This window comes from Catharus ustulatus, chromosome 9 (genome assembly GCF_009819885.2).
Source record: "Catharus ustulatus isolate bCatUst1 chromosome 9, bCatUst1.pri.v2, whole genome shotgun sequence".
NCBI lineage: Eukaryota > Metazoa > Chordata > Aves > Passeriformes > Turdidae > Catharus > Catharus ustulatus.
In genome coordinates, this window is record NC_046229.1 from 12,733,407 (window position 1) to 12,748,944 (window position 15,538).

At 40.2% G+C, this 15,538-nt stretch overlaps 1 protein-coding gene across 1 annotated transcript in view; it reads right to left on the minus strand.

Annotated features, from left to right (window-relative positions):
* PIGK (phosphatidylinositol glycan anchor biosynthesis class K) overlaps positions 1–12,709 on the minus strand; it is a 66,022-nt gene extending 53,313 nt beyond the window's left edge. The window contains 8 exon segments of the mRNA XM_033067141.2: positions 3,974–4,084; positions 4,836–4,953; positions 5,292–5,388; positions 5,723–5,834; positions 7,058–7,193; positions 9,022–9,113; positions 11,124–11,177; positions 12,614–12,709. Coding sequence (XP_032923032.1) covers positions 3,974–4,084; positions 4,836–4,953; positions 5,292–5,388; positions 5,723–5,834; positions 7,058–7,193; positions 9,022–9,113; positions 11,124–11,177; positions 12,614–12,709 — 816 coding nt within the window.
* Between the last annotated feature and the right edge of the window lie 2,829 nt (positions 12,710–15,538).

Consider the following 15,538-nt stretch of genomic DNA (forward strand, 5'->3'; position numbering starts at 1 on the left):
CCCGAGCCAGTAAAGCCCGCTATGCCGCGATCCTGTTACTAATTGGCCAATTTGTGAAAGCTGCGCACGGATTCTCGCGACGAACGAAAGTGCGGCTAATATTCGGGGTGCGGCTTATCTATTGACAAAGACAGCAACATTGTCAAGGCACCGGGGGTGCGGCTTATAATCCGTGCGGCTTGTATTCGTGAAACTACTGTACTTATTTTTACTCATATATTTTGTCTACATATCAGATCCTCTATTCCCACACACGCTGCAACACCTGAAAGACAAAACCAGCACTAACAAAAGCAGAAGGAACAGTGACATTTGCTGCAGCATTTAGAACAACTGGCAAGACAGGATGCCTAAAAAGTAACAAGTTTGTTATGTACACTCAGGGCAATACAAATGCATATTGGACACAAAGCCATTTTGCACAAATCCTACCACACCTGCCACAACACACATCACCTGGTAAGAGTGCAGGTTATGCGAGTCCTTCACATTCCAGCCACACAGAACATTTACACAGGAGATTTAACGTACAGGACTAAGAGTGTCACTCTCCACATGGGCGCTCATCTTCCTTAATCTTAAATTTTCACAAACAGGTCCATCAACCACAGGATCTAGAGCTCATATACCTAAATTACATTGTGGGTCAACTCTTACAAGGCTGCACCCTTATGGCAAAACTACAGGTCCTACTCAGCTCAGTGCAAATACAACTTGAATTATCCCAGATTATGACTGACAAAAAACTGTGAGGCCATACTTCCCAGTAGAAACACTCTGCTCAGCCTGACACAAAATGCACAGGGCTTTTGTTGCTCATCCTCTTTGGACAACACAGACCTACATTACAGAAAGTTTCCCAGAGAGGAAACTGTCTACCTGGCTTTTCTTCAGGGAGGACAGATTCTATCTGCCCATTCCTCCATTCTGCTCTACTCCAGTTTCTCTTTATCCCTTTTTAGGCTAAGTCTGTAAGCATATGGCATTAGGCTGCATGCCCAGGCAGACCTCAGCTCACTTTCACCTCTACCTGAAGCAAACAAGCACACATGTACACTCATCTCTTATTTTAACGATTCCCAACTCTCTTGTTGGTTGCTATCACACAACTCCTAAAGAAAAGATGGGGCAAATCAAACCCTTGTTATCCTCCTGCAGTGAAAATGAGCTAGACTCATCAGCACCATGCTTCCCATACAAAAGCCATTTGTTAATGCACATACAAACCCTCTCAAATTTTCATTTTCACCAAAATGCTATCAATTTTCTCCAGCTTTGCTCCAATTAAGGGCACAAACATAAGAAATAATCTCTGAACTAAACTATAAAAAGAAAGCATTTGTTTTAATCCCACTATCCCACTCTGTGAAGTTACACAAGTAAGTCTCCTGCCAAGGTTTTGAGAGTATAAATGTCCAAAAAAACTGCATCAGCACTGAAAGTGGGAAACTGATTCTGCACCCAACTAATTCTAACCTGTCCCGCAACAGTTTACTGCCACAACATATTGATATGAATTTGAACAAAAATATGAAGAGGCAGTGAGAAGACTTCAGTGCTAAAAACCTACCTATCCACTACCACTGTGAGAGAAAGGACTGCAAACCAACTAACCAGCACACTAACACTAATAACTGAGGTCTTCTGACAAAAAAAGGCAAACACTGGCTAAGTTAAGTACATTTTTTCTTATATTAATTTTTCCAAATGTTTTTAATTTTTTTTTCAGAGCTTAACAACTCCCCCAACTTTGTAATCTTAACTTTTATAACAACAATTTAGTTATTTTATGACAAATTACCCTTATTTAGAAATTTATTTGAATCTTATTTTAAAAGTTAAAATGTATGACATTTAAACATAGTCTTTATTTTCAGGGAATTGTGATCAAACCTAAAGTCAGTCATTTGCACAGCTTTATGCTATCCCTTAGCAACACAGATGGAGCAGGTGGGGAGTAGGTGGAGTGGATTATGAAAAATGATGTATCATTCTTTGCAGGAATGCAATATCCAAATCTTAGGTGGATGTGAAGAGAAGCTGTTTCAAAAGTGATTAAAGTAAAGAGGCAACAGGATAGAAGCAGGATAACAAATACACAGTACTTCAAAAAGAGAAGACGTTTGACATCAGAAGATCAAACAACTAGAGATCATTTAATTTCAAAGGTAGGTAGTGAGCAACGTAAGTTACCCTGATCTTGGAAAGCATTAATTTAAATTAAAAAAGTAAGAGCTGGATAGAGCACCTCCAGTGCCAGAGTACCTCCTGCAACTGTTGAAAAAAAAACAGGTTTATATCCTTACATGGACTAACCATATGTCATTTTGGAATTCTTAGATGAAGCCTTGAAAAGCACTGACTCAAAGTCAAGTGGTTGCATTTGCTGAAATGCATGCAGATTATGACTCAGTACCTGATCACACAATGGGACATCTCCACCTAGGCTAGTCTTGAAGTCCCATCCAACCTGGCCTTGAACAAACCAGGATATATTTGTGTCCCTTCTCTTGCACTCCCCAAGCATCAATCAGCAGATCAATGTAGGATGACTTCCATGATGCAAGGAATTTACCAGTATGGATAACTTCCTTCAGTTCTTCTTGAATATTTGGCATATAGGCAAAAACACAGTTAGGTATCTTCTCCAAAGAGCTGAAAAACTAAACTACTTGGCCAGCTAACAAATTTCTACACTTTTCAAAACAATCAGATTAACATCCTGCTGGCCAGACCACCTATACCACTTCCCAGAGAGTGTCTTACACAGTAGAAAGCACTGCTCCTTTTTATGACCTTTTACTATTAACACAAATTAATTTTCTGGTTTACAGTGACATTTGAATGAACAGGCTAGACAAAGACACTTAATCTTATTCATACTTAACAAAGAACTTGCATATTTTTCTTTATCAAGATTTATTTTAAAGTTACCTGTATCCCATAATTAGAAGGTATTAAATTATAGGACAGAATTTAATTCCCATAGAAGTAAGTAAAAGAATCTTGAGTCTTAGCCACTGAATCAATTCTCTATCAACATAAAATCTGCCAAGTGTGGGTTGTTTAGAGAGAATTCTAGCACACATGTAGCAGTCAGGCTAACACCATCCTCTGTAGACTGAGGGTGGCATAAAACTTTTGAGCAGCTGCTCCTTTTACAGAAATGAATTTATGACAATGTGTTCTGTAAGTGGTGGCTCTCGGATTACTGATGTGGCACAGCAGGATTTACAGCTACAAGGTACCAAAGTCTAACCCACGACTACAAAGAAACTAGCACTGGAACAGGTATAAAGGGTAACTAGAGCAAATAAAATAAAGTTATTTTTTATGTCATCTCACAGTGCATACATCTCACGGCTAGAGAGGCATTTTCATAAATTTTGTCATATGTTACCTGGTTGGTTTCTTGTTTCCTTCTGCTTCATACCTGAATCTACAATAATGTTTGCCTCAGCTATAATAAAGTTCAAACACTGATTTGTACCTATCTTGCTCTAGAATCTAAGTAGATATACAGATAAATTAGTCTCTGCAGGCATTTTTGAGTACACTGTAAGAATTTTAACTGTTTAATCACCTTAGCAAAACAACATCAATGCCTGCTTTTGCAAAGTCTCTACTATCCTGGTTTTAAAAGCTTCCTGCTAAAATATTTCACATGCAAATGCTTCATTCTATTTATATGAATATTTAATGAATACTTGTATCATTTTTCCAGCAAAAATACAAAATCTGGCTAATTTTGGTAATTTTTTTCTGGAGCCAGCAAAGCGCTTTCAAATGAGGACAATCCTTGAAGTGTTACACAACTACATTTAACAATGGCAAAAAACCCTCCCTCCAAAGCTGCTTACGAGAGAAACAGCAGGAGCGTAAAAAGCATTTGAAGAACCCTACAGACAAAATAGATTAGTTTGGAACTGTTAAAGTCATTAGCATATTCATGAATGTTGAGTATTCTACTTACTAGGTCATTCATATTTGTCTGACTGGCTGGATGAATTTCTTCCAAGAACTCTAACACATAGAATGTGTATCTGTCCATGAGATGAACGCCAATCCCCAGGTCAGGCTGATGCTTTAAAAACAACACACAGCAGTTATTGGGCATTTGCAGGAGAGAGCTCAGCATTCAGGAGAGAGAACTGAATGTAACAGCATGTTGCAAAAGTTAAGCACAATTTTTTTTGTTCTTAGGCAAATTATGCAAAGAAAACGGCTAGCTCTAAAGAAACCTACTGCTGCTAAGCTGAACAATGCAGTTTATCTATAAACTGTATCCTGGTAATAACTGTGTTTCCCAAAAAGCAGGGAACCCCTTCTTAATGGTCCACCACAGATCTGTGGACTTAGCAAACAGGGCTGAGAGAGCCAGTGTATCTCACAGCACTGTGTGGGTTCAGGGAGTCCTGGCCAGCTGCTTTTGGTCTGGCTGGGATCCCTCCTATGGCTCCTTCTGTAATCCAGCTGGGATATAATTACAGCAGGTGAAGGTTGCTATTCTGTTTTGTTTTATATCAAGTACACTAAGTCCTAGATTAAATTCCACACACACATCTCTCAGCAGTCTTCCCATAAGATCCCTGCTACCCTAGGCAATGCATAAACTGGCCAGGAAGCTCAGAAATCCATCATTAGCCTGGTGCTTTGGGACAGCACACAAAAACAAGCAGGAACAGTACACTTACAAGTTTTGTCAAACTCCCACAAAATACCTTATGCATTCAGCAATTAGAATAATGGAAAACTTTAGTTAAAAGTCAGCAGGAATTGTGTTTTTAATTCTGGCATTCTGAAAACTGTCTTCAGGAACACATAAATCTACTTACTGATAAAGAATCTTCTCCTACTTGGCTGCTAGCCAAGGCCATTATATTGGGTGAATAAAACCGTTCATACATGGATGCTCCTTGACAAGTATCAATAATAAACAACAATTCATTGTACCTGAAAGAAAGGAAACAGCCTCCTTACCCATTTCTACTTAAACACCATATATATATTTTGCTTTTTAGTTACCAGGGCAGTTGCTCAGAACCTAAGGAACAGAAGCTCATCGATTTTAGGATGCAAGTTCGCCCAAAGCAATACATTTGAGCAGCTCTAACTGCAGGAAGCTGAAAGCAAAAACTAAAACTCTGCTTTCTGAATGCAAACTCTTACACTATTTTATGGACAACCAACAGCATCACCACTGCAGGTAAGCAAGGCCTACCACTAAGACACACTTCAGAGTCTGTTTAGAATATTCAATATTCAATGTACACATAATGCTTATTTCTTACCTCCTTTTCTGCCACATTTGTTCAAAGGCATCAGCAAGTTCTACATTTGTGATTTCTTCAGAATCTTGAAATTTTAGGAAACCATTTCCACCATGACCTGACAGAAAAACCAGAAGTTAGGTAAAGATGTAGGCTAAAGGAAGATATACAGCCTAGTTGATAGTTTTTCTAAAACAAGGTAAATGCATTTCTCTTTCTCCAGAGACAGTCCAACAGAATAAAATATTATTACAGTAAAACCAATATACTTACACCATTTCAACTGGAAATTATACAGGCTTAGTATTGTTTTACAGGCATATTTTCTTAATTAGAATGACATGCTAAAACCATAAAAAAAAATCTTCTGTGGATTTGGACTACAGATGCTTTCAACAAACCCATCCAACTGAGCAAGCATCAATAAACTGTACACAGAGACCTGCAATTACCTGTCATATAGATTAGAATATTGCTTCTGTCATCAGAAAGAAGGCGTTTAGACCGTGGTGTGCTTGGTGGGATTCTTCCCGTTAAAACACGCAAGAAATTCTCGACGGTAACCTAAGAATAGAAGCATAAAATAATTTTCTAAAGATAAAAATATTGATCAGCTGTAGGATGGGTTACAGAAATTAAATAATGAAACACTGAAATATGCAGCATATCTAACCAGACATATATGGCATAGTATAAACTGCATAAACATTTTCTGTGCAAGGTTTTACTTCAGGTTAAGAATCATGTGGTACCTTTTACTTCATTACACTAATATCAGCCTGTTGTTTAATTATATCCAATAAATCTACCACTATTATAATTTTTAATACATCTATATTGATATAAAAACCTGTCAGCATATAGCTTCATTGTGCCAAAGCTGCTCCTGTACTCACAAAATGCTCCAACGTTAGTGTGTGTTACCATGGAAAAACAAAAGTTTAAATTCCCTCTGCAACTCAGGAAAGAAAAAACAAGATCAATTTGATTACATAAGTCTGAGTGACCAGATAAGATCCATCTGAGTGCTGACTGCAAGACATCCTATAAAACACCACTTCCTCTTTAAGTACACATGCACAGCTCAAATGCCAGCAACAAATCCATACCCAAAAAAACACGATAAAAATAATGTAGCTCTATTCCACTTTTGTGTCTTCCCTTCTTTGTATAGAGCTTCAGAGAAATAAAACATCTACTATATACTTAAATACAATCCAATAAACCTTTAGCAATAATTACACAGCACTATTAAACCAAGAAATTGATGTGTAGTTTTGTCTCAACTGGTAAAGACACTGCCTGGTATGAAGGAATAATATATGAAAACAAAGGTGACAGAATGCAGATTTTTACAGTAATTGTTTTCCAGTAATTGTTAAGTTATGGTTTTTATTTTATTTTAGGAGCATATGTTTAAGATTAGGAACTGAAGTACATCTACCTAATAAACAATTCACTTGCATACCAAAATTTTTATAGTAATTTTTGTGTTGGCAAGATAAGACACTGAACAGTCATTTCCAGAGAAATTTCAGTAATGTGATTCTATTCCATTATTTAAAATAGATACTCTAAACATGTTTCTAGTATAATGAGCTTCAAACACAAACTTAAATATGAAGGAGGGTAGGGGTACGTATTTTAGACTCATCAGCTGATAATAAAAGCCCAGCCCAAAACCAGCAATATGAACAGAAAGACTTCCTCAGACTTCACAGGTGCTGCATAAATCTTTAAACTACCACTAAAAAAACAGATCCAGTGTTTCATTAAAGCACAGATACCTCATAGCTTCTGTAATCCACTTCCACATCATCTCCATAGACATTCAGCTCCATGTTTTTATGACTAAACACAGTAGCAGGTTTGGGGTTTCTGGGATTACATGCCATGTCATCTGCCAGCATCAAGACAATGTGACTGTGAAAAATAAGAAAAGAAACATTTCAGACATTCTACCTTCACATAACAGCCAAAGAGAAACAAGAACACCACCATTCAACAACTACCACAATAGCTTGGATCATGAAAAAGACTCCTGGAATTGCAAGTGAAACTTTGCATAGTTATACCCTATTTCCTATTTCCTTATGTTTATTTTTCAGATGTGATTTTGAGGTTTATTGGGAATTTTAGGTTTTTGGTTGTCTTTTTTTGTCTTGTCAGTATTTTGAAAGAAGTCTTGTAGCAAAGAAAGAAAAGCAGATAAAGTAAACTTGTCTAAGGAAAAACCACACTCAAACCCACACAAAAATTGCTGTAAATGCAAAATAAAGAGACTCTTGCTCTCTCTCTAGATCTTCTCCAATGTCCTGGAGAGTATTCTTGACTCTTGTCTAAAGTATTGCTAGTTTTTTGAGATTAATTCCAGATCTCTGGATATGGATAAGAAATGGATCTTGCTACTGAACACTGAAATCTCAGTCATGCCATAGTTCTTGCAGTATTAAAACTCACACCTATTTTGACTTTAATGGTGAAGACGGATGGAAAGAAGATGAAAGTTCTCAGGTAAGGGCAGGACTAGTGACAGAATTTCTGAGGCAGTGCTGAAGGTACCTGTGCTTCAAAGGCTGCACAGGCTGCTTCTGAATGACATGCACAAGAACAAAAGGTATCCTTCCTTGTCTTTCAGCTCACAGCACTTCCACAGTGCATTCCGTTGGATTTATAATCCCAAAATGCATCTAAAAATTGAGTTTCAAAATCCGCTCTTTCAAAAACCAGACAGCCACCCCTTTTTTTCTTTCTTTTTAATATAATAAACACAGGGAACAGGATGATAGTGCCAGTGCATTCATGGTTGAGTGGAAGTTAACTGGGGACTCCAATTGTGCAGTTTTGGACTTGGACAAAAAAAATGCCACACTAATTCAATCCATCAGAATATGCATTTTGCAGGGATTAAGCAGGCTACACTTCTTTTGGTAGACATGCTGGAGAAACTACCAGTCCTCTAAACTACCATTAAAAAATGGATCACAAGGAATTCTTAAGGAGCCTATGGTACAAATAGCTAATTACACAATGGATGCTAGTGCCTTAAATTCACTTCCACAGCTCTGATGGAAGTAAATTACATTCTGAAACAGTTGGAGGGAACTGTGCCAACACTCCTAGAACTTCCAGTAGGAACACAAAGAAAAGATACTTCAGAACCTTCCTACTCCTGTTGTCAAAGAAGAGATACTGTTCTAACCCTTGTGCTATCACTAGAAAAACACAACTTGTATGGACAAAAAAACTGTTTTCTCAAAAAAAATAATGCAAAATGGACTTTTTCAAGGCAACTGCCAATATATAGGAGTTGCTCCTACAGTTCAGAGCCTTTAAAGACTCAGTGTAGTTACAGATGTGGAAGCCTTACATCCTAGTACAGTCACAGTTACCAACATCTCCAGAGTAAAAGGAAATTAAAGCACAGCAAGACTCATCTCTCACAGTAGCACTGTCATTGCTGAGTGCATTTAGCAATTTTCACATTACACTTTCACCAATTTGCTGAGTGGTACATTTTAATGGCTAGACCTAATTAGCCTGTTCCAAATGCAAATTTTATTATGCAACTTGTGGCTTTTCCTTTGGAACAACATTGCTGTACTTTTCACCACACTGATGTACTTGCATTCTTCCTTTTTATTTTTATCCAGTTAAACTGGGAAGAAAAACGTATTTTCATACTGCCTCAGACAGCAAGAGAACTTTAGCAGCACATTTGCAAGAACTGGATTTAACAAGATCCCCTCACCTATCAGGAATGCCCAGTCTCTTGACACTTCTGTACACTGAAAGAGTATTTGCCACATGACGATAATTAAACCAGAATCGAGATGTACACACCTTGAAATGAAAAAAAAAGCATATTAAGTAGTGTAAAGGTACAAACTGGCTGACACATTGCATCAGAAAGTGATTACAGGAATGTTTTAAAAAGTAACAACTCAGAAAGTATACAGTAGCACCAAGAAACTCATTATATAAATTATATAAATCTTAGTTGTATCAAAGCAAAAAATTCTGAAAATAAAACTTAAAAAAAAAGTTCCTAGCATACTGACTCAAGATAAAATTGTCATAAACCCTTACTAAATATAGAAACTGGCACTTTAGGAAATAATTCCACAACAGTAAGTGGATAAGCTAATTTTTTTCATTATCATTTTTTCATTCCTTATCAAATACAAGAAAGATCAAAGGAAGAGTTCTCATCTCAATAGCAAACCCATTCTGGGAGCATTCTTCCACAAGGGCACAAAGTGAATTCATTCATGCAGAAGCCACACACAGGGGAAAATGCACTGAGGACATTTGCATTTTTGGAGTCAAAGTAAGATCAAAGTGACCTCTAACCAATACAAATACAAACTAATCTGAATACAAATTCTCAGAGTTCAATTTCTACTGCTCTAACAGGCAAGGGGTCAGGGCTCAGCCATCCTCTTTACTTACACTCTCCTTAAATCAGGTTCTGATTCAGACATTTCAAAAGCTTCTAAAAGAGGTGACTTTAAAACCACGAAAAGATTTATGCAGAAAAAAGCATTTAGATAGTTTTAAAATTTTCCAGCTCTAAATGTAGAGCTGCAAGTTACACTACATAGCATCTTTACTCTCTTCATAAAAAGAACCCAGTTGTAGTTTAAGTAATAATAAAATTCAACCTGAAAGGATCCCCTTGTGTCACCCTGTCAGTTAGGAATTCCAAAAAAGCCCACAAGAATCAGTCCATGAGGACATTTGCCTTTCAGCAAGATTTAAAGCTCTGAAAACAAACTGTGTCCAATTTGCAGAGACAGTTCAAGGTGCTGTCATCTGCTCCCTGCATCCAGTACCTTCCTTGCAACACAGTGGAAGTGTGGCTAAGCTCTAAATACAGTTATCCACGATGCAGCACATTAATTCAAGCTATTGATGAGGTGGAATTGCAGTATGATCCCAGTTTGAAATGCCTGACAGCACTTCAACCCTCCCTGTTTCACTGCTTCAAAAATTAGTCACAATTGTTACAAAACTTATTGATGAACCACTCAGAAAACAAAACCAGCAGAAAAATCTGTTCAGCACAGAAAGTAGAGGTCCTTGGAACTAATTCTCCACCTTTTTTGTGTGTTTTTATAGGTACTAATAAAATCATCTATTTGTTAATAGTATTAAATAGTAAGTAATGTTTTATTACTTTCAAGTTTGTACATTGTAGAATATAGAAATTATTCCTTCAATTAGTTACTGTTAACTTTCCTTTTATATTGCTCAGTTTTAGTATCTGGAAAACAAACAGCTGCTACTGAGTAATTACAACAGTGTTCTGAAACAAATTAGTCATTAAGACCTGAATTGTGATTAAGAACCAATTGTGCAGCATGATTCAAAGCTAATAAAAGTTACATGGCAAAGAAAAAAAGAATTAGGGTAAGAACAGTTAATCTAAACAGTATGTTGCCTGAAATGATTTTATTCCCAGCCTGTTATCACAAGTTAACAGATTGAATAAGAACAAAAATGAGATATAAATTCTACCTTTCTGGTCAAAGAGACCAGACTTCCCTGGTATCAGAATTACACCTTTTTTTCAATATGCAGTATGCTAATTTAACTATTTTAATGCTTTCAGAACTTTTGTTTTATGAATCCTGCCATGTAGCTAGACACATTGAGTGCTTGAAATTCTGTCATATTGAAAAGATAATTTCATTGTAGTGTAATAAATTTGCAGGCACAATTTCAAATTTATTAATTTCCAAATGAATTCTTTCCATTTCTTTCAAATGAGCACAACTCTTAAATGACTGTTGCAATTACGGCTCCTGATGAAAACCTGTCAATTTTATTGGAAGAAAACAACCTGCTTACCAAAACTGCCCAGTTATTTGTATGTCCACTTCTTAAAAACTGCTCTGCTTGATCCTGAAGGATGAAAAAAAATTTAGATTTTTCAGCAATAAGAAATAAATGATCACTCATAGTTTTGTGATTTCCACCATAGCGTTCAATGCATAGGTTTACCACACATTAATACTGAATAAACCTTAGAAAAGCTAGGAGAGAGGTATTTTTCTTGAAATTTGCCCATTTCATGGGAATTTCACATGAATTTCACATTTCGTGCTCCAAGTCTTTCCCTGAAACTTGCTACAGAACAAAGAGGAACTATTACTCCCTTGCAGCTTAGTTAAAACCAAAAACCTACACATCTCCACTCCAAAGGACACTCCAAGAACAAAATAATAAGATTTATTGACCTACAGTTCCATCCTTAATGAGAAAAGAGACTTGGATTCAATTCAATTTTCAAAAGCAGGTAGGAGAATCTGAGGTTTTAACCCACTTCAGGTTCAAGGTGGTGACATTTATCTTCCAAAATCAGGATCTATAACAGCAACCTTCTGTATAATGTGTTCTCCATAGTTCTCACCTTCTTTTGAAGATAAGAGGGCCCTTTCTCCTTAACAGAGAACATAAATCAGGACACAAAAAGGGGCTAAGACTTTACAGAGGTAAGGGATTAAGTCTGTCACAGGACAACAATCCGAATCTGCTGACTCTTAAATCGGACTCTATTAACTCTGAGTTCTGGGATGATGCTTGTGTTCTTCCACAAAGCACACGGTAACAGAAACAATGCTGTACTTCAAGCAGCAAACAACTTGCAGTTTAATTAGTCATCCAGAATTGTAAGAATATTTCTGTTGTTCGGGGTGCGGGGGTTGTTTGGTCCTAGTTGTAATTAATTTCAAGCATAATAACTTCTTAATAACGCAAAATTCAAAAGCAAACAACACTCCAGATGTAGCGTGGGCACAGTGCATTAAATTAGTTGCTGAAAAATGAAATTATCCCCCGTGCCAAACCCACTGGCACCCCTCGCGTGCAAGCGCCTCGCACCTGCGGGACGGGGAGCCCGGGCTGCTGCTTTGCCCTGGCAGGGGCACGGGCCTCAGACACCCGCTGCAGGTCAGTGCGAGGCCAGGGAGAGACGCAATGTCGGAAACCCGCAGCAGGATGAAACCTGGGGGGTTGCAATTTCAGCACACGGCACACGCACCGGCACCTGCGCTCCGGGCACACGGAGCCCGCGGTCCCGCCCACGGGCAGCGCCGGGCGGGGTCGGGGCTGCTCCGCCCACCGGGAGACAGCGCTGGGGAGCGGGCTCGGTATCGGTGCCCGTGCTACCGACAGGGCCCGTCCTGCGCGCTGCCAGCGCCCCCGGCCAGCTCCCTGGCAGCCCGCGGGCGCGCTCCCTGCCCGCGGAGGGGAGGCGGTGCGGGCACCGGCAGCAGCGAGCCCGAGGCGCCGCCCGCCCGCCCGCTCTCGGGCCCCGCCGCTGCTCCCCCAGCCCGTACCTGGAGGCCGCCGGCCAGCGCCGCGCCCCAGCAGCCCAGCAGCAGCAGCAGCAGCGCGGCGCGGCCCCGGCAGGCGCCGGGCACGGCAGCCGCCATCTCAGCCCGCCTCCCGCGCGGGCCCCGCCGCGGCTGCCGGAAGGGGGGCGGCGGCCTGTGCGCAAGTTCCGCCGTCCGCGGCTCTGCCCTGGCCGCTCCCGGCCCTGCGGAGCGGGGCTGCGCTCCTGGCGCCGGGGCTGGGGCTCGCACGGCGCTGTCTCGGCTCCCGGCTCTGCAGGGCCCGCTGCTGCCCGCTCTGGCGGAGCAGACGCGGCAATGGCCGCAGGTCTGGCCCTTGCCGTGGGCACACGAGTGCGCCGTGGCTCCGTCATGAGCCGGTGCTGGAAAACACCGGCCGCGCACCTCGCCTTTGGCTTGGTTGGCTCCTGCGGGTATACCAGCAGCTGTCTCTCTCAGCCTTCCAAAAATTCCGTGAAATCCTGGTGTCCTTTGGGATCGCTAAGAGGGCAGGGCAGGGCACGGCACGGCGAGCTGTGAGCCGAGAGTGATACCAGGTGTTGGTGGCCACAGGGCTACCCTGGAGAGCGGAGGGGAGAGGGACCGCCCTTGGCAAGGGAGGGAGTGGGATCTAAAGGTAGATTTTTTTTTGTTCCCCATGAAGCCTTGCTATAGCTTTGCCTGTAGTGCATGAATCCCTCAGAGTTGACACATCATCAAATTTTTATTTCAATGTAGTGAACCACTTGGTATGATTCTTTTATTTCCACTATCTCATCTTGTCAGTGCCTTGTTCAATTGCCTGATGCCTTCCATTAGTGAAGATGCAGAATCTGTCCTGAACCATGGAAGCTATTTCCTGCTCCATGTACTTGTCACCAGTAATGACTTTCTTAGACAGGAACACATTTCCATGTATTGATGCTGGCATTTCAATAGCATCACGTTTGCTGTTTTAAAGCATCACTGGTTTCCTTGACAAAAATAATCACCTGTTATTAGATGGTACTTATTCCCTTTGGAATGCCATAGCCACCAACTCCTGCTGTGCCTGAACCTGTCTCCTTGTGCCCCTATTGTGAACCTGAGAAGTGCTCTATTTGTCAGTGTCTCTTGGTGCCTGCTTGTAAACTGCACTGTAACCTTCTTCTTCCAGAAAACTAAATTACATAATTTAGGGCCAAGCTTAAGCTTTTTTCTTGCCCTTCCAAATGCTTCCACTTAGGTCTACTGATCATTCTCAGACGTGGTCAAAATGTGTCAGTAATTCTAAAGGATAGGCAAGGATAATACTAAAGGATCTCTCCAAGCATGTGTTCATGCAGTTTGGCAAACTCATGAGTTGATTTCACGTGCCTCAACTCAGCACCTCATTACCTTTCTGCTCCCATGTGGAGCTGGCCAGAAAACATGTGACAGAAGGTCTGAGTCTGTGACTGAACTTCTTTCAGTTGAGCTTACTTCCTTGCTCTTTGCAGTTATTACAAATATTCATCCTTTGGTAGCATGCACCTTTCACACAGAAATAATGCCAGCATCTGTATTCTGATGATGCATCATTGAACCAGACATGAGTCCTGATGTTTGCACCACGTGAAAAGTTATTTCAAATACGGCCAAAAGGTGACTTTTGGCCTACCAAGAAACATTCCTGATATGAGAAGTAATGAGCGTCTTTTCTGTGAATAAAATTTAAAATCATCCTGTTTGCTTACAAAATCCTGAACCTCCTGAAATTTGTATCAGAGGTGACTATAATTTATTTCATTTTCTGGAATGCTTGACCTTAGAGTTTTAATAGCATTCTCTAAAGGTCGCTGTGTATGATTTGCTACTTCAGAAAATAAATGGAAAAGGTGGGAAAAAACCCTCATGTGGCATTGGAATTATATAACACAGGTAAAGAACTGTAGCAAATTTTCCTTATGTGAAAGATTGGTTGTATTTCTCATGGTTACGTGTAGTTGGGTTTGCAATCACTGGGAAGGTTCAGCTGGCTCCTGTGAAAGCATAGCTGTGAATTCCTGGTTCTTGTGTCCCCTGGTGTCGTCTGCAGCGTGTGAGCAGTGTTTGGACCAGCTGCAGCCACGCTGCAGGGGGTACTCTCTGATTGTAGGCGTTCAGTCCTATTGCTGCCTTCCATCCCAGGGCAGAGGCAGCACTGAGTTAAGGCAAACTCAGTTGCACAAGCACTTTGGAATATTCCAAAAGAATGGTCATTATTCCCTCTGATTTATATTCTGTGTAATGCAGTGCATCACCTTCTTAGGTCTGTCTCTGGTTTGCCTTCTGAATTCCCTTAGCCTGCTTGAGTGTATTTTCTAATGGATCTATTTCTCCTTCTACTTCTGGCTTTTATTTCTTTACAGACTCAATCTTTCAATGCTTTAGTATTCATCAGACATGTATGAGTGTGCCAGTGCTTCAGGCATTATTCCTGGAGGTGGTATCACTTCTCTTTTTTTCTCCAGTAAGAAAGTACCAACAGCTTTATCCTCATTTTTTTCATCTTTATTCCCTTAGGCAGCTCTCGGTACATGCTTCCATGTCTGTACAGGATTTTTTTTTGTCTAGAAGTAAAGCTCTAAGCTGTCTGCTTCTCCTTCAATCTGTGTTGTTTCCATGCTAGTAACAGTACTTTTCCTACTCTGAGTGTCTTCATCTTGACCTTTGTAACAATGTGTCTTGTACTTCATGTGACTAATTAGCAAGAGCGCCAAATGTGTATCCCAAAATGATTTGTAATTAAAACAACTGTTTAAAAAGCTTCTGTAACTGCAGCTGGTATCCACATTGGTGCACATTGTGGTGCCCTTCAAGATTCTTTCCTCCTCCAGCAGGTTGCTCAAGCCCTAATCCTGTAATCCATACCGTCTAGAAATTGCCATTTATGAGCCATCTGCCAGCTTGGTCCTGTCCAGCATGGAGCAA